Below are 19,873 nucleotides of genomic sequence, written 5' to 3'. Positions count from 1 at the left end.
ATTTGAATTTATATCTTCTTTTTTTAAAATGGAAAAATCAAGCAATACTGTATTCCCTCTTGGCAAAAACCAGCTAGAGGCAAGTCACACATGCCTCCATTAGCTGGGATAGGTGCTGTCCAGCTTCTCAGTCCCACCATTCCTTGATGATTCTCAAAAAAGGCCTGATGTATTCATTTGGCTACTTGGCCCCTTTAGTTGAATTTGTAACCCTAATCTAATATAACACAATAGATCCTCCCCAAAATTTTGCAATTCAATAATCTTATTGTTAGAACCAATATTTTCAGTATTGAGAAAAAAAATACAAGTGTAAAATAAAAAATAAAAAACTGCAATCTTACATCTGAATTGGAAATGGTATCTAGGACACATGAATTATTTTCTTTTTCTATAAAATATACTTTTCCACCAAAGGCCTATAAACAATGCTAGCCCTATAGAAATACACATAAGTACTACCCAGATTATGATCTCTAAATACCACTTTTCGCTGAAAGGAATTAGGATTCTCTACCTGATTCTAAATCTGGGGAAGGAAACATATAAAGCGAGTTTCATATATGTTGTTCCAGAAAATAAGGAAACTCTCAAAGACTACTGGGATCATGTCAGGGCAAAAGAGTCAAATCATGGGGCTCCCACTGGTTAAAGGCAGGACAATTTGAACAACCAAAAAAAAAAAAATGTAAGGCATACATCCTCAAGTTCTCAATACTAAAAAAAAACTCTACTCATCTTTTGAGACTGCTAAGGCACCAATTAATTATTCTGGAAATGTGTAGGTAAAAGGAAAAAAAGAAAATCAAGAGTTTCATTCTGGCCTTTTCTGTAGAAATGCTTTCAGGGTAATGAAGGTGCAGATGAGGAAAAGTTCTTCTTTCCTAACGAATCCCAGCTGATAATTTCAGAAGACTTGAGAAAGAATATCACCTTTTACAACATTTACTAACATACTGCATTGAAGCAACAATTAGCAACAGATGCTAAAAAAGTTAACAGAATTTTATAAAGGATGATTAGGCTCACAACACCTGAACTAACTGACGAATTTTAACATCACAAAAGACATCCTATTGATGTAAAGAAATATATATCAGCAAAGAGGAATTGTGCCCAAAAAATAATTAAAGTAAACCTAATCAATCCTCTAGCCCTACCTACAAATTTACAGAAGATACAGAGAAATGAGAAGCATGCTAAATTTCATCACAGAAATAGTCAAAACCAGAATAAAGGAAATTATATAGAACAAATGGACCAGTTTCTTCAACAAATAAATTGCAAAAAAAATAAAATAAGAGGCAATCAGCAGATTAAAATTTAAAAGATTTATCAAAGCCAGGGGCAGTGGCTCATATCTGTAATCCCAGTGCTTTGGGAGATAGAGCTGGGAGGATGGCTTGAGATCAGAAATTTGAGACATGCTTGGGTAACAAGCAAGATCTCATCTCTACAATTTTTAAAATTAACTGGGTATAGGGCGTGCAACCAGCATTTTGAGCTTAAAGAGGGCTATGACAGCACTACTATATTCCAGCCTGGGTGACAAAGTGCGATGGTGTCTCAAGGAAAAAAAAAAGACATATCAATGTGTGCACCTCATCTGGTTCCCAATTTCAACAAATTATTTACAAATTATGAAGTAAAGGGGAAATATGAACAAAAACTAAATATAAAAACACAAAAGAATTACTAATATTTTAGATTTTTTTAAAAAAAGAACCTTTATACTTCTGGAGTTCTTTTTGAGTATTTTCTACAGATGAAATAATATAACCTCTAAGACAGATTCTTCAAAGTGTGGTAGGAAAACTTCTAGGGATCCTTGAAATCTTTTAGGCTGCATAGGAAATCTGTCTCACGATGATGTAAATATACTTAACACTACTGGGCAGTACACTTTTAAATGGTTCAGACAGTAAAGTGCGTGTTTTTTGTTTTGTTTTGTTTGAGTTGGGGTCTCACTCTGTTGCCCAGACTGGAGTGCAGTGGCCGCTCCCGGCCACCGCAGCCTCCACCTGCTGGGCTCCGGCGATCCTTCCACCTCAGCCTTCCAAGTAGCCGGAATTACAGGCATGCGCTACCACACCCGGCTGACTTTTTGATTTATTGCAGATATAAGGTCTCCCTGCCCAGGCAGGTCTCGAATCCGCGGGCTCAGGCAATCCACTCACCTCAGCCTCCCAAAGGCGCGGGATTACAGGCTGAGCCACCGAGCCCGGCTTAGTGTGTGCTTTTTATAACAATAAAAAAAGTAATCACCAAAAAAACCCATACATCTCTTTGTATTTGAAATTCCCAAAACATATCATCTCTTATGCAAAACAATCCAAAGTTTACTGTATTAAAATAACCTAGAAAACCAATCCTGATTCATCACATGATTATAAAAAAATTATTTATAAAAACACAAATGTGCAAACTAAAACTGAATTTTTAAAACTGTAATAAAAGTTTCAGCATTGAAAATTCAGTTAGTATTTTTTTAAAGTTTGAAAACAGAGGTGATAAGCGAGAAGAGAAGGAAAAAGGAAGATTCATGCCAGGAAGACCTGTCATGGGCAAGTTTCTCCAAAGCAAACAAAAAAAACCGCTGAAGATATTAGTTTTTAATCTCTTAGTTTAATAATGTATCAAATTAGAAAATTAACAGTAAGCCAGGATAATATTTTCTGGTTCTTCGGGATAACCTAAGAGTTCACATAAAATATTTTCTTTTAATCTTATGCATGAAATTTAAGACAAATTGTTGAGGTTTCTGTATGCAGTTATAAATATTAAGAAAGAAATACATATCAAAAATTGATCCAAAGTTTCCCAGGCTGGTCTCGAACCCTCGGGCTCAGGCAATCCACTCACTTGCCTTGGCCTCCCAAAGTGCTGGGATTACAGGCTGAGCCCCGAGTCCGGCCTGAATATATTTTAATAATAACAATTCTAAAGAACTCGGCCAGGCACAGGGGTGCACGCCTATAAACCCATAACTTTGGGAGATCAAGGCATGGACAACACAGTGAGACCTGGTCTCCACAAAAAGAAATTACTATAATCTGTTATATAAGCACATAGTTGTCACTCTCAACGACCTACCTGGACTCCCTGGGCTGTGGGGTGGGGGCAGGGAGGGTGGGGCAGCCCTGACCCAGGACCTTACTGGGCCTGGGATGGGTCTGGGGGTGGGGCGAATGGGGTGGGCATGGGAAGGGTGGGGCACGGGGGCCAAAAAATAAAGAAGGAAAAAAAACTGATCCAAAATATAACACACATCATTTTGACAAAATTGAATGTTAATTATATCAAGTTTTCCCCTCTGAAAAATAGCCATATAAAAAATGTGAATGCCTAAGAGTTAAACTACAAGAAGTAAAAATTGGTAGGACATTTCTAGAAAGCAGTTTAGCTACATTTATTTTTTTAAAAGCCTGTACTTTTTGGACCAATAAATTCCACTTTTGAAAATTTATTCTAAATAAACTAGAGCAAGTAAGTTATAATTCCACTATTGCTAGGCATTTACATTCAGCAAATAACAGTATACATATACAATAAATTAGGCTGCCTTTAAAAATCATTTATGGTACATTTTTAATGATAATTTTAATTGCCTTTACATAGGTAACAGGGCAGGGAAGCAAAGGACAAAATTATATACTTTTTTGTTAAGCAAGGGCTGCAGTTACTTCTGGGTAATAAGGTTATAGAAATGTTTTATTCCCCTTTTTTGATAAGCTCTGATATTTTATTAACTTGCAATAGTTAACAGGTTATTACTTCATAATATTAAAAAATTATGTATTCACCCACCAAACTGGATACAATAAATTAATTATCTCAACCATACAAAAGATACATAGAGTGGTGGGATTATGAACAATTTCCATTTTGCTCTCTATTATTCATATCCATAGTCACTTCATGAGAGAATACTACACTGTCTTATAGAAGTATAGATTATTGCCAAGATAAGTGAAAAATAAAAATATCAAGAAATAAAATCACTTACCTTTTAATTCTAGGTCTAACCTTTGTAAACATTGCAAAAGAGTCCAATTAAGTTCAATCAAAAAAGATCAGAGTCTACCAAACAGCATAATTATAACAGCCAGCAAAAGTTACCAGGTAATTTCAGAAGGTACAAGTGGAAGTATTTTATCAAGCATGCCTAAGTAATTTTCAAGAATGACTTATTAAAAGCAAAAAATATGCTAGTATTTCACAGACAAGTATATTTTTCAGTTACTATCTTTTCAATGGCTTCTTAGTGGTAAGAAGTATTGGATAAAAGTAAAATAGTCTCATGCCTGTAATCCCAGCACTTCGGGAGGCGGAGGAGAGAAGATTGCCTTAGTCCAGGGGTTCGACACCAGCCTGAGCAAAAATGGCTAGACCTCATCTCTACAATAAATCAAAAAATTAGCTGGGTGTGGTACACACCTGTAGTTCCAGCTACTTGGAAGACTGAGGTGGAAGACCTGCCTGAGTCCAGCAGGTCAAGTCTGAGATAGATGTGAGCATGCCACTGCAGTCCAGCCTGGGCGACAGAGTGAGACTTCCACTCAAAAAAAAAAAAAAAAAGTAAAATAGTACTAGTAGTATATATGTCAATTAACCCGATTTAACAATTCCATAAAGTATACATACTTTAAAACATCATATTGTACACCATAAATATATGTATATTTGATGATATTTTTTATATATTTTTATCTGCTGATTAAAAACTAAAAGTTTTTCTTAAATGTTTTAATTTTAAAAAAATAAAATAGTGCTCTACAATTAATAACAATGATCTCCCAAAATAATTCAGCACAATGGAGAAAAAAAAGAGGGCGACATCTTCCTAACAGTCTGTGTATCTCAAGAATAAGCTAAAAGGAAGCAATTAAATCAAACGTTGGTGCTGGGCACAGTGGCTCACATCTGTAATCCCAGCACCTTGGGAAGCTGAGGCAGGAGGATTGCTTGAGTCCAGGAGTTTGAAAGCAGCCTAAGAAACATAGCAAGACCTTGTCTTTAAAAAAAAAAAAATTAAAAAATTAGCTAGGCGTGGTAGTGCACACGTGTAGTCTCAGCTATGTGAAAGGCTGGAGGGGAGGACTGTTTGAGTCCAGAATTTCAAGGCTATGCTGAACTGTAATCATGCCACTGCACTCTAGCCTGGATGACAGAGTGTGACCCTGACAAAAAAAATAAAAAATAAAAATAAATCAAAGTGTTGGGCCTAAATAATAACATAAATCACCAACTCATACATTATTATTTGAAATAAACTTTCAATACAAAGACTGAGTGGCATGTTTTAAAGATTATCTTACCAGGGGAGGGGAGAGGAAAGAAGATTACATTATTTTCTTAGGTACTTTGCCTCTTATTTTGCCAAAATTAGTGGTAGCTTATCAACAATACAGTAACAATTCAGCCACTAGGTGGCAGGTTAAAAAACAGCTATGACAAAACAAAAGCTAAGAATACAAATGCACAACGAGTTATTAAGGGAAGAGTTACTAAGGAAAGAGGTACTGACGATCCAACTCTTCACATTCTACAAATGCCAACAAGTATGATCAAATGGCTAACATCCAAACAGGACTGGCCTTACCGGATTGGATCTGAAAATAGTTCACTTTTCATTGTTGATAGCATTCTTAGAAAGTTGAGATTTAAACAGTAGGTGATTCATACTATAACCCCAAAAAACACATAGAATGAGTAGAGAAGGGTTCCAGGATGAAAAAAAGAAAATCTCACTTCTTGAGTCTAGTGGAAGAAAATATTTAAAGACTCTGAGAAATCACTCATCCACTCACTCTCATATTCCACAACCTAATGCCCCAAAATACTATTCCCACACTGTCTGAAATTCTAACTAGAAGTATAGTAGACTAACAACGTAGTAGCTTTCAATACACACAAAATGACTAAAGCTATTAAAGAATGATCAAAATCCAACAAAGATAATCAAACTGCGACATCACGGAGATCACAATGAACTGTCTGATGAAAGAATATGTTACTAATAGGACACATGCATGCTAGTTGTAAAGAATGGCCAGCATGGCATTTTGACTCTAGTACATGGAAAGAAAATACCCTAGCCCATAAACATGAATATCAGATTCATGAAGTCACAGGTTTTCAAATAAAGACAGACACATCAGTGTGTCATAGTCTGATACATGATCTAATTGACATAATCTAACTAATTCCTCTGGGCTCCAATTCCAAACTCAACAGACAACCTTATTACTGTAAATTGTCTTCCCATGTGTATCAACACAATGCTTCCAACCTCTCCTCTGCAATGTAACTAAAAGGTTCAATGTATTCCCAACACTAACAGTGATTCACTAGGACGATGATTTTCAACCAGGAGGCATCTCATATATTTGAGCCCCTAAGGCATTGTTTGTTATTTTAAAATACACCACACATTCTTGAGATCTTTATTTTAAAATGCACCCAAATTCTTGATATTTTTGTGTGTATGTGCAGTTATGGAATACATGAAAAATTCAAGGTGTCCATCACCCAAGAACAATACATTTTTGTTTAGTCATGCTACTCTGCCATCAAACACTGAGTTAGTTCTTCTTACGTATGTCTGTAGCCTTTAACCCACATCTTTTCATCTTTCCCATTTTCCCTGCACTCACCCTGTCCAGTCTCTATTTTTCTACTCTCTACCTTCATGTGTTCAAATTTTTAGCTCCCACAAAGATTCTTATGAGTTTCTCCACTGGTTTGGAATTATGTGCCTAAAAGGCAAGGGACTGATCTAAATTCAGTGACTCTTAACGATTACATTTCTTTCTGCAAATTAAAATGTTGGGCATTTTGGTTTTACATATCAGTTTCTGTGCCGTTAGTTAATGTGTGGTATGCTGAGAGTCAAATGACAATTGTGTCCAAAGGACCTTAAATAGAGTGCCATGTATACAGCTAGCTGAGACCAGAGTCACAGGCAGTGAAAGAATTCACCAAGACAGTTGTGAATTAAGAAAGGCAGATTTAGGCTGGGCGTGGTGGCTAACGCCTATAATCCCAGCACTTTGAAAGGCCGAGGTGAGAGAATCGCCTGAGCCCGTGGGTTTGAGACCAGCCTGGGCAACTTGGCAGACCTCATCTCTACAATAAATCAAAAAATTAGCTGGGTGTAGTGGCATGTGCCAGTGGTTCCAGATACTTGGAAAGCTGAGGGAGAAGAATCGCCTGAGCCTAGCGGGTAGAGGCTGTGGTGGCTAGGAGCGTGCCACTGCACTCCAGCCTGGGCGACAGAGTGAGACTCTGACTCAAAAAAGAAAGGCAGATTTATTAAAGGCAAGATACATTGCAAGCCGGGCTCGGAGGCTCAGCATGTAATCCCGCGCCTTGGGAGGTTGAGGTGAGTGGATTGCCTGAGCCCGCGGATTCAAGACCCGCCTGGGCAACTTGGCAAGACCTCATCTCTACAATAAATAATTTTAAAAAAATTAGCCGGGCATGGTAGCACGCGCCTGTAATTCCAGCTACTTGGAAGGCTGAGGTGGAAGGATCACCGGAGCCCAGCAGGTAGAGGATGCAATGGCTGGGAGTGGCCACTGCACTCTAGTCTGGGCAATAGAGTGAGACTCCAACTCAAAAAAAAAAAAAAATACATTGCAAGGAAGTAACAGGCAGTGTAGCAATGGGAAGGCTGTCTGCTATCTGCCAAGAGGCAGGAACTAGAAGGAAGTTTTATAGGACTATGCTGGGGAGTTAACATGACGCACAAGGGGTCTGGAGAGGGAAGTTAGCTATGTGCTGTTCAAGGGGTCTGGAGGACGGTTGATTGATTGTGGTGATCTGTTCCTTAAGACAGGGTCAATTTACAGCAATGGTTAACTGCTTTTTGTAACATTTACAGTAGTCACCCGAACTTTAGTTTACAACAATGATTTACAGCAGTCAGCAAGCTTTTTGAACTCTTACTATGGTCAGTAAGTTTCTTGCAACATCTGTAAATCTCACTCTTGAGATTTCTTTCCTCAGTTTAATTTATCCACTTGTTGCTGCCTATTGGGGCCTTATATTTTTCCACGTGGAGGTCACCTAATCCAATCTAAGAATCCCCTCTATATCTCTGACATTGGTTTAATCTGGTTAGCTTCTACCATGCCTGAAAAAAACTGCATTGATAACTGACCCCAGAAATGAGGGGAAAAAAGGTGCTTTCAGAACTCAACCCTCTCATTTCATAAGGTAAGCAAATTTGAGTAGGCACTTCAGTAAAAGGATTTAAAAAATGAGAGAAGACCCAGAAAAAAATGGGCAAAAAAACCTAAATAGGAACTTCACAAAAGAAATCCAAATGACTAGTAAAGGGAATGGAACCTCATTAGCAATCAGGGAAGTGCAAAGAAAAAAATAAAAAGAGTCAGGGTGGTGGCTCACTCCTGTAATTCCAGCACTTTGGGAGGCTGACACAGGAGGATGACTTGAAGCCAGGAGGTTGAGATCAGACCAACAAAGTGAGACCCTTTCTCTACGTACAAAAATTTTTTTTAAAATAAATAAATATTAAGCAGATTAGCAAAAAATTAGGAAGTCAGAAAATACTAAATGGTGGCAAAGACATGAACTGAATGAGGGTTTGATTACACTGTGAAGAGAGAAAATTGGTAAACCCCTTTGGAAACAGACATCATAAGCATATGCCACCACCCAATAATTTTACTTTTTATTCCTAGAGAAACCCTTGTATGTATGTATCAGAATTCATGTTCGGAGCAATGTCGTCTATAATAGTAACTAAACTGAAACCACTCAAAATCAGAGGTATAAAATGGACAAACAGTGATATGTGGATAAAATTAAATACTATATAGCAATGAAAATAAACAAGCTCCAGCTGCATGTAACAATGTGGACAAATTCATAAATTTATTAAGGAAAAGGAGCAAGAAGAAAAAGAATGCAAGCAGAATAATTCCATTATATAACATTCAAAAACAAATAAAATTAAATTTTACTGCTTAGAAATATGTTTATGTATGGTCAAACAATATCTAGAAAGCGGGAAAATTATTATCACAAGAGTATGCCAGTGATTACTTCTAGCAGAGTAGTTATCCTAGGGAAAGAGATATTATGATTGGAAAAGGACAGAGACTTCTGGAATGATGATGTTCTAATTTTTTTTATCTGGATAATAGTTAAAGACATAAGCTATAAAATTGTTCTTGAAATGGTACATAGGTTCCATACCCTTTTCTACAGATATTTCACATTTAAAAAAAAAAGAAATAAATAAACTTACCAATTTATTTTTATTTTTATTTTGAGTTGGAGTCTCACTCTGTCACCCAGACTGGAGTGCAGTGGCTGCTCCCGGCCACCGTAGCCTCGACCTGCTGGGCTCCAGCGATCCTTCACCCTCAGCCTTCCAAGTAGCTGGAACTACAGGCGCGCGCTACCACGCCTGGCTAATTTTTGATTTATTGTAGAGATGAGGTCTCGCCAAGTTGCCCAGGTGGGTCTCGAACCCGCGGGCTCAGGCAATCCACTCACCTCGGCCTCCCAAAGTGCTGAGATTACAGGCTGAGCCACCGAGCCCGGCCCTTACCAATTTTAAAATTCTACTGAAGGCTAAACCCTGCTTTTCCTCACAAATCAGATGTAAAACATAAATTTCTTAAGAAATGGGGTCTATATGGGAAGAATATCCCTTTAAGATTTAGTCCTGAATATTCTAAGGACTGGGGTGTACTGAGGATTTACTGCTGGATATTCTAAGAATTGGGTATACTGAGTTGGGACCCAGGAGCAAAGTTAACTACGCTTGGTCAATAGAAAATGTGTAGGAAGGTATTTTTGGTTATTCAAAACCATATATCCTCAAAGTTTACAGAGTATCTTGCTAGTGATTCCTCTTTTGGTATGTGATTTCCATTTAAAATACTCAGTTATTATTCCCAGAATTCCTCATACCAATAGTTAAACTTTTAAAAAAAGACTTTTTTCAATACTCAGATCAAAGGTATGTTTCTAGCATACGTTTCCATTTTTAAGGTTTATGCTTTATTGCTTTCGATTTCAATTCACATTTCTCCAGAAATGAAAATTGCTTAAAAAACTCTCTCACACACACACAACGAAAAATTTTGCCATTAAAAAATGAAATGTAACTCTGTTTTCACTTTATGTTTCATTTGCAATGCAGAATGGAAAAGCACTGGAAATTTGAAACTTGTGCCCAGAGTGAAAGTCTGGCAAGAATGAGCGTACAAAGAAATCACAGATAAGTGACAAAAGGCTTAAAAGGTAAACTGATAAAACTCAGTTATGGGATAGTCTTTTTTGTTTTTCTTGTTTAATTGTTTTTAAATAAATTGTGAAAAGCCACTCAAGGAATTTAACATGTAACTAAATTTTTAAAATTTTGTCATTAATTTTTTAACTTTTTCAAAACTCTCAAACTTTGCTTAGATGCAGTGAAGTATATTGCATCGGTGAATGTTTACACATGGAGTCCTCTTTCATATAGAACACTCTCTCAGTGTTCTTGGATAACTGATTCTAGAATTCCCTTGGATACTAAAATCCACAGATGTTTGGGTCCTTTATATAAAATGGTGTCGTATTTGCATATAACATATGCACATGCTCCCATACAGTGTAAATCATCTCTTGGTTACTTATAATACCTAATACAATAAAAGTGTTATGTAAATAGTTGTAATATTGTATTGGTTTTTGCTTGTATTATTTTTATTGTTGTATTGTTACTTATATTTTTTTCCAATTATTTTTGATTAATGGTGGTTGAATCCACAGATGCAGAACCCATAGATATGGAGGGTCAACTACATATATATATGTATATTTATTTTTAAATATACATTGCTTGAATCCAGGAGTTCAAGACCAGCCTGGGCAACATGATGAGACTTCATCTCTCCAAAAATTTGTTTAAATGAGGATGTGGTATATATTGCCCAGATGAAGATACAGAGTTAAAGCTAGATTTGAAAGTTTTATCAAAAAAGAAAACAAAGTCAACAGATTAAATCTACTGGCTCTTTTTTAATTTTTAAATTTTCTTTTCTTTTCTTTTTTTTTTTGAGTTGAAGTCTCACTGTGTGCTCAGGCTGAAGTGCAGTGGCATGATTACAGGTTACCACAGCCTCCTTAGTAGCTGGGATTACAGGTACATGCCACCACATCCAACTCATTTTATTTATTTATTTATTTATTTGAGTTGGAGTCTCACTCTGTCACCCAGGCTGGAGTACAGTGGCACATTAACGGCCACTCCAGAGTCGACCTGCTGGGCTCTAGTGATCCCTCCACCTCAGCCTCTCAAATTGCAGGAATATGCTACCACACCCAGCTGATTTTTTTTTTTAGTTGTAGGTCTCGCCAAGTTGTCCAAACTGGTCTCGAACCTGCAGGGTCAGGCAATTTACTCGTCTCAACCTCCCAAAGTGCTGGAATTACAGGCTGAGTCACTGAGCCCAGCTCATCCAGCTCATTTTTAAAAAAATTCTTGTAGAGATGAGGTCTCATTATGTTGCCCAGGTTAAGGCTAGTCTCAAACTCCTAGATTCAGGCATTCCTCTCACCTTGGTGCCTCAAACTGCTGGGATTACAGGCATGAGCCACTGGTCCTGGCTCTACTGGCCCTTTAAACCAAAAGGTCTTTTATTTTATTTACTTAAAATTGTACTTTCATACCTCAAATTCATCTTCAGTACCCTGAAGACTGCACCATCTGGCAATAGGTTCGAGAACTGCTTCCCAATCCTCACAGACTTGTTTAAGGATATTCAAAAATGTTGACTTTCCTGCACCTGTTGTGAGAGGAAAGGTAAAATTGAGGAAGACAATGTGTCAGAAAAAAAGCATGTTTTCAGATTTTACAAGGTTTATAACAGCAAAAATATAATAACACCCAAAGCATTCGATGTTCTAAACTTTCCCATTAGGGTTTTTTTTTAAATGAAAATTAAAAGGCTCCCTGCCCAATTACAATAAGCAAATTTTTTGTTATTATTTTTAGTTTAACAAAACCATAAAGCAGAGGAATTAAAAACTTGGTGAAATTTAAGCAAGATGTTATAGCAGAAAAAAAAATTCCACTCCCAGATTAACTTTCCTCAGTCAAGCAATTAGAGACAAATTTCTGGGAAGAGGCTAAAGCTATTCTACCATTTTACTAGGTGTGGATTTTAGGCAAGTCCTTGAACCTCTGAGTCTATTTCCTCATAATACAATGGAGATAATATTATTCTCCTCGTGGAAATTGTTCTGACAACACCTTTTACCACAGTGACAGTCATTCCAGATTCTTGCATTTTCAAAAATTTCTTCTCTACTAGCTCCATTCCCCCAGTCTACAAACAAGCTCAGTTCTCTTCCATCTAAAATCAATTAAGAAGCAACCAAATAATAAAATCAAATTAAAAAAAATTTTTTTTGAATCAGAGTCTCACTCTGTAGCCCAGGCTGGAGTGCAGTGGCACACTCATGGCCACATGGCCACCAGTCTTGACCTGTTGGGCTCAGGCAATCTTTCTGCCTCAGTCTTCCAAGTAGCTGGACCCACAGGCACATGCCACCACACCTGGATAATTTTTTGATTGGTTGTAGAGACAAGGTCTTGCCACATTGCCCAGACTGGTCTTGAACCCATGGGCTCACACAATCCTCTCGACTCCACCTCCCAAAGTGCTGGAATTACAGGCATGAGCCACCGCGACCACCTTATAAAATCAATATAAAGATGCATCTGGCCGGATGGTGGCTCACGCCTATAATCTCAGCACTTTGGAGGCCGAGGTGAGAGGATTGCCTGAGTCCATGGGCTCAAGACCAGCCTCAGCAACTTGGCAAGACCTCATCTCTACAACAAACCAAGAAAAATTAGCCAGGCATGATCTCATCTCTACATGCATTCCTGTAGTTCCAGATACTTGGAAGGCTGAGGCAGAAGGACCGCCTGAGCCCAGCAGGCTGCAGTGGCCATGAGTGCGCCACTGCACTCCTGCCTGGGCGACAGTGAGACTCCAACTCAAGAAAAAAAAAAAGAAGAAGATGCATCTGCCATGCCTAGGGTTTTAGAATGGGAAATAGTATGACTATTACTATATGACACAAATAGGCTTTATGACTAAAAGAAATTATAAAAACATTTTTGCATAGTACTTCCTACAAGTAATAGCCATGTTTTCTTTAAGTTTTCTGTTATACTATCATGGTTCGGTACACCATGTACTCTTTTAGACCCTTAAAAAAAAGCAAAAGTACTTTACTTTTCTTTGATTATTCACTATTTTCTGAGATATGCAGTGGGGGGGAGGAAAACAGTTCGTGTGTAATAAGAACATATTATGTTTATTATTTTAAAAAATACCCAGGAATACATTATATTTAATAGTAAAGACAGTCTTGACTTAAAATCTAACAGGGTGCAGCAATACTCCTAATGACCACCACACCCTTTATATCTGAAGTCACCAACTGTGGTTATATTACACATCTCTGGTCAGCATAATGTTCTCTCTCTCTTCCCCCCCCCCACACAAACATACAAATAACGTCACTACACTTACAAGCAAAGCTTCCTCTTCCTTATAAATTGGATCCAAGAGAGCAAAAATAATTTACCTTTAACTTGTAGAACTATATTCAAAACTAGGACATTATACAGGGCAATAGAAAATAAGAAAAAACTGGAAAAACTTTTTAAAATCACACATAGCAAAAAAAAAGGAAGAGGGCGGTAAAGAAAGTGACACAGAGTCAGTTGAGAAGCAAAACACAGAAGTCAGTCAGGCATGGTGGCTCATGCCTATAATCCCAGCACTTTGGGAAGCCAAGGCAGGAGGATCACTTGAGGCCAGGAGTTGAGACCAACCTGGGCAACATAGTGAAACCTCATCTCTACAAAAATATCAAAGAATTGGCCAGCTGTGACAGCATACAGATATTAAGTCCCAGTTACTCAGGAGGCTGAAGCAGATGGATCGCCTGAGTCCAGGAGGCTGAGCTGCTGTGAGCCATCATCATGTCACTGTACTCCAGTCTGGGCAATGAGACTCTGACTCAAAAAGATAATTAAGTTAAAGGTAATTCATTAATTATGCCAATGCTGTCATACAGAAATGCAGCCCAGTGTTACCAGATTCCTCATATTTTTCAAAAGGGACCAAGAATCTAGATGTTTGTAGGATATCTCAAACATTTTAAAAGCTAGGCACAAATTATAATTTTTTTCAACCAGTGCAAGCCAGGATGGTACAATTGTAGGCCATCAGCTCACAACTCCTTTCAGTGTAGGAAATGAGGAAGTCAGTAAAAAATTGTAACCAGGGGATAACACAGTGGCATTTGCATATAGGAAGACCCCACTGGAGTAGTGAAGAGAAACTGGAGATGGGGTGATACGTTAGGAAATTATTTCAGATGCTGGGAAGATTAAAGATGCTTGGGGGGAAGTGGGTTTCTAAATATGTGTTACTAACTGAATTTGAAAGAGGGAAGTGGAATTAATCTATTGTGGTATTCATCTGAAAGGCTGTTCATTCAAATTTACTTTTGAGATGGTTTTGTTCAACTACTTTCTCCTGTCTTTACATATATGGTCTTCTTTATCCATTAAGTAGCTATGAGGAATTGTACTAGCAAACATGCACCCTCAAAAAACATATACTGCTAAAAGGAAGTAAGGGTCCAATAATATAGTGCCTTAATACTGAAGCAATAAAATAAGAAGTCCTCTCTGAGTGTATGTTCTATTCTTTTGAATGGTTAAAGCATCCATTTGCCTTGCCCTTTTCAAGGAGGTACAACGTTTTGAATGTAGTATGAATTTTAAAACGTGTACTGTATGCATGAATGACCACCACCTGGAGCCAAAAGAAAAAAATGTCAATCAAGACAGGAAGTGTTAGCTAGAGGTTTCCTGTGTCAGGAAATACAGAAGAATCAGAAATTCATACGTATCTTGCAAAATGATAGGCATTGCATAACCTGCCCCCATCTGAGTTAAGAACAGTAATGTAGCTGGGCTCGGTGGCTCAGCCTGTAATCCCGCGCCTTTGGAAGGCTGAGGTGAGTGGATTGCCTGAGCCCGTGGGTTCGAGACCCGCCTGGGCAGCAAGACCTCATCTCTACAATAAATCAAAAAATCAGCTGGGCGTGGTAGCGCATGCCTGTAATTCCAGCTACTTGGAAGGCTGAGGCGGAAGGATCGCCTGAGCCCAGCAGGTCAAGGCTGCGGTGGCCGGAAGCGGCCACTGCACTCCAGTCTGGGTGACAGAGTGAGACTCCAACTCAAAAAAAAAAAACCAAAAAAACAAAAAAAAGAACAGTAATGTAGCTGGGCGTTGTGGACCACAGCTATATAGTACCAGCTACTTGGGAGGCTGAGGCAGGAGGATCGCAGGAGTACAGGAGTTCCAGGCTGCAGTGAGCTGTGAAGGAGCCACTACATTCCAGCCTGAGGAACAGAGTAAGATCCTAACTCAAAAAAAGAAAACCCCAAAGCAGGCAGTTTCTTTCACCTGTGACAGCTCTGGCATGTCACTCTTTTTTCTCTCTTCTCTAATAAACATCGTTTAAAAACTTAGAAAAAAAAAGAGCAGAAACATGAGTAGTCTTTTGTGAGAAATAAGAATGGTGATTTATTATCAGATTGGAGCCTAGCTTATCTTGGGTTCTCAAGATGGTGTCTACATGCTTTGTGCTTCTCTTTTGTTGATTCACTTCCTCCTTCTTTGTTTCCTTTTTGCAGGTTTTTTACTTTGGTGGGCTTCATGTTTAAACTTTTGGCAGGATCCAAACAGAATGATTCTGTAAGTCAATCAGCAAATAGGAAATGCAAATGAAATGATTCTGTAAGCCAGTCAAAATGTGTCAGGTAGACAGCATATGAGAAAGCCTGTAACTTCGGCAGTACTCCTCCAATAAGGAACCAGGAGAAGGACCTGTGTTTTAGGTATAAAAGTGCTGGTTCTAGCTGGACTCGGTGGCTCAGCCTGTAATCCCAGCACTTTGGGAGGCTGAGGTGAGTGGATTGTCTGAGCCCGTGGGTTCAAGACCCATCTGGGCAACCTGGCGAGACCTAATCTCTACAATAAATCAAATAAAAATTAGCCAGCTGTGGTAGTGCGTGCTTGTAGTTCCAGCTACTGGAAGGCTGAGGCAGATGGATAGACAGAGCCCAGCAGGCCGAGGCTGCAGTGGCCACTGCACTCCAGTTTGGTTGACAGAGTGAGACTCCAACTCAAAAAAAAAAAAAAAAGTGCTGGCTCTTCCTGCTCCCATGTGCCTGCCGACCAAACACCTGCCCAATCTTGCAAGACTATCATTAAAGTCTCGCTTCTGCTGCACTCTACATCTCTGTGTCCATCCTGTGATTTTGGACAGGTTAATTCATTTCTCACAATTTGGGGGCTCATCCGGGATACTCTGCATCTGTGGGAGGGGGACTCCAGCAGAAGGGAAGACACGTCCCACCTGACTTCAGGTGGCCTACTCTGCTTGGGTGTCTTCACTACTCATGGGACTACAGATATGCCTGAGACTATTGTTCCAAAGGCAGTAAAAGTGACACAGAAAAAAGGGAAGCAGGCACCAAGGCAACCAGGCAACCTCTTGCATGAGCCAAGGTAGGAAAAATTGGACTATAAGTACTGCCTTGGTGGTTGGGGCATTCTAAGAGGTTGAGTGTGTGTGTGTGACTAAGACATATCACAGATATAAAGCGAGTCCCAATCCGCGGTTCCGTCTTCCCAGAGAGAAACCACTGGAGGTGGATGAAGTGATTCAGAGTGTGCAAGAAACCCCCCAGTAAGAGGGGATGAGTGCATAGGTAAATTCAGGCACGGGCACCAACCAGGGAATGCGAGAAACTCCTAGTAAGTGGGATTGAGTATTCAAGTTAGCCAAGAATAGGGAATAAAAATTCTTGGCCTAGGGAACCCAACCAAGGGTGAGAAAAAAATTCTCCCTCAAACATTACCCCAGCAGTCCATTGGGGAAATGTAGAAGTCTTGAGGGGACAGCCCTTGTACCAAGAACAAGGGGAATGATTAGGAGGGTTGCCATGTCCATATGGAAAAGGGAACACTCTCCAGGGCTGGGCATTCAGCCAGCCCAGTAAAAGTACCTAGATGTAGATCCTGGGTGAGACAATAATGATCAAGAGGATTCAACAAAATGCAGGATCTGAGGGGGTTGATAATTAAGGGAATCAGAGAATCAGCCCCGAGGTTTCAGGATGCCTCTGAGGCTCAACAAGAGAAGAGAAAACTCCAGCGGCCCATCAGAGACCTGGTAACAATGAACCTGACAACACCCCAGGTGAATGTTAGGGTACTGGAACCCAAATTAATTTCTTAATTAACACAGGTGCAAGTTTGGTTCTGGCCATCCATGTTGGAATTATAAATTTCAGAGTCTAAATAGTTAATCTGCAACTACAGGATTAAATAGAGGCTTCTAAACCCTATCTGTTTCTCTCTTCTGCCTGCTTTGAATCTCCTAGCAACGAAGCTACTGGTGTTGGAATAAGCTCACTATTTCAAGGTTAAATTTTTAAAAATGTTTTTCTTACACAGCTCAGCCAGTTCTAACTAAAATGTAATCATTGAAAACTTTTTTAAAACTGAAGAAAAAGCCGGCTTGGTGGCTCAGCCTGTAATCCCACGCCTTTGGGAGGCTGAGGTGAGTGGATTGCCTGAGCCGCGGGTTCGAGACCCGCCTGGGCAGCGAGACCTCATCTCTACAATAAATCAAAAAATTAGCCGGGCGTGGTAGTGCATGCCTGTAATTCCGGCTACTTGGAAGACTGAGGTGGAAGGATCACCGGAGCCCAGCAGGTTGGGGCTGCACTGGCCGGCAGCCGCCACTGCACTCCAGTCTGAGCGACAGAGTGAGACTCCAACTAAAAAAAAAAAAAAGCTGAAGAAAAAGCCGGGTTCGGTAGCTCAGCCTGTAATCCCGCGCCTTTGGGAGGTTGAGGTGAGTGGATTGCCTGAGCCCGCAGGTTCAAGACCCGCCTGGACAGTGAGACCTCATCTCTACAATAAATCAAAAAATCAGCCGGGCGTGGTAGCGCGCGCCTGTGGTTTCAGCTACGGGGAAGGCTGAGGCGGAAGGATAGCCGGAGCCCAGCAGTTCGAGGCTGCGGTGGCCGGCAGCGGCCACTGCACTCCAGTCTGGGCGACAGAGTAAGACTCCAACTCAAAAAAATAAATAAATAAAAAATAAAAATAAAACTGAAGAAAAAAAAGCTTAAATAGTTTTATAAAAATTAAACTGCCATGGAGACTGCTTTATCCCAATTGTGGTCCACAGTCTTTATTGGACTGCCTATTGGGGGAAACAAATTCTAATTTTGTCAAAAATATAAATTGAATTCAGGTGTCCTTTGTAAAATGGTAAGTTTGTTGCTATTTCATGGCTGAAGTTTAGAGGTAAAGGTTGCTAAATCTTTGTGTGTATATATGTATGTTTGAATGTGTTTGCATGTATGTGCATGTTACATGTCTTGTCCAGCATGGTACCAAATTGGCTTCTAAGTAAATGAGTACTGATAAAGTAAATAAATACATATAAATGCTTTCCAAGTTCATGTGACTTTAATGATCTTTGGTGAATAAAAATGGTTTCAAAATTATTAATAACATGAAAAGTGTTTTTGGAATTGTCAGCATACATTTTTGTCTGAGTCTACTAATTAAGTAAGTTTTGTATTTGCCCCTGCTAGATGTTTTAAATATCAGGATTTGACATGAAAGTTATAGGACTATAAACCTAATCAAAACCAGTATGATATTTGTTAGTATAAATGTTTTTCTACAAGTTTAAGTAATTTAAAATTGTTGGTTTAAAAAAAAAACCCCAACTAAACCTTCTGAATTATCAGTAAAATGTTCATGTATTTAACTTTAAGGTTCTTACTTAGGCAACGCCTGATGTTCACAGGCTTTAAAGGTGATTAGCCAGATGACAACTTAAGATAATAACTGGCCCTAAGATCTCAGTTTTCTGAAGTAATTAAGCAAACTGCTATAAATAATAAACTAGGTAAATATGAATAAAATAATGCTTATGGATATACTCTTCAAGTCATTTGAAAATCTTAAAATTGTTTTAGAAGCACATTAAATGTCTGGGTTACTTTCAATGAACAAAACGTTGTAATATAGAAAAATATTTCTAACATTATGTAAAGGGTCTCATCTATAAACTATTAATATCTAACAGATAATTCAGAATTTCTTGTTTCCTAGGTTTTCACTAAAATTTTAGGTTATTTTATGTGATCTGAAGATTATTTAAAAAGTTATTGGGCAACCCCTTTGGGTCTCCTCCCACTGTGGGAGCTTTTCTGTCCTCAATAAATCCTGCTTTCTCAAAAATAAATAAATGAAAAATAAAAGGTTATTTATTAAAAAAGGAAAAAACCAGTAAGCAGAAGAGAAAGATATAAAAAGAGTTATGGATATAAAGGTGCATTTTTGGTAAGGAAAGTTATAAGGGAAAAAGAATAATTTTGTATTATAAAATTTTGTCCTAAAGTAAAATAACTGGCTATTTAGGAAAGAGGGAAATACAAGGCAAAACAGAGTCCAAGCATGTCATCAATCGTATGTGGAAGTCAGGATAAAGTTCACAAAGGGGAATTTATGAAGAAATGTTGGTATATGATTAAGTTGGTTACAACTTTTTCTCTAGTCCTAACTGCTGTTATGGCTTGAAAGGTTTTTAATTACTTAGGAAACTAAGCTTTAAAAGGATTGAAGTTTTTTTTAACATCATCATTTTGTATAGAGAAAAATCTTGCATGGTACATTTTCGTCCTATAATAAAATGACTGGTCATTAAAAAAAAAAAAAAAAAAAAA

General features: G+C 38.5%; 1 protein-coding gene across 1 annotated transcript in view; it reads right to left on the bottom strand.

Annotated features, from left to right (window-relative positions):
• DCK (deoxycytidine kinase) overlaps positions 1–19,873 on the bottom strand; it is a 60,306-nt gene that overhangs the window by 7,466 nt on the left and 32,967 nt on the right. Inside the window, exon 4 of the mRNA XM_021715110.1 lies at positions 11,695–11,810. Within this exon, the coding sequence (XP_021570785.1) occupies positions 11,695–11,810 (116 nt within the window). The remainder of the gene's footprint in view (positions 1–11,694; positions 11,811–19,873) is intronic.

This window comes from Carlito syrichta, unplaced genomic scaffold, assembly GCF_000164805.1.
Source record: "Carlito syrichta isolate Samal-C Ts95f unplaced genomic scaffold, Tarsius_syrichta-2.0.1 Scaffold306677, whole genome shotgun sequence".
In the NCBI taxonomy this organism is placed as follows: domain Eukaryota; kingdom Metazoa; phylum Chordata; class Mammalia; order Primates; family Tarsiidae; genus Carlito; species Carlito syrichta.
This window is presented reverse-complemented; position numbering and strand designations above follow the sequence as displayed.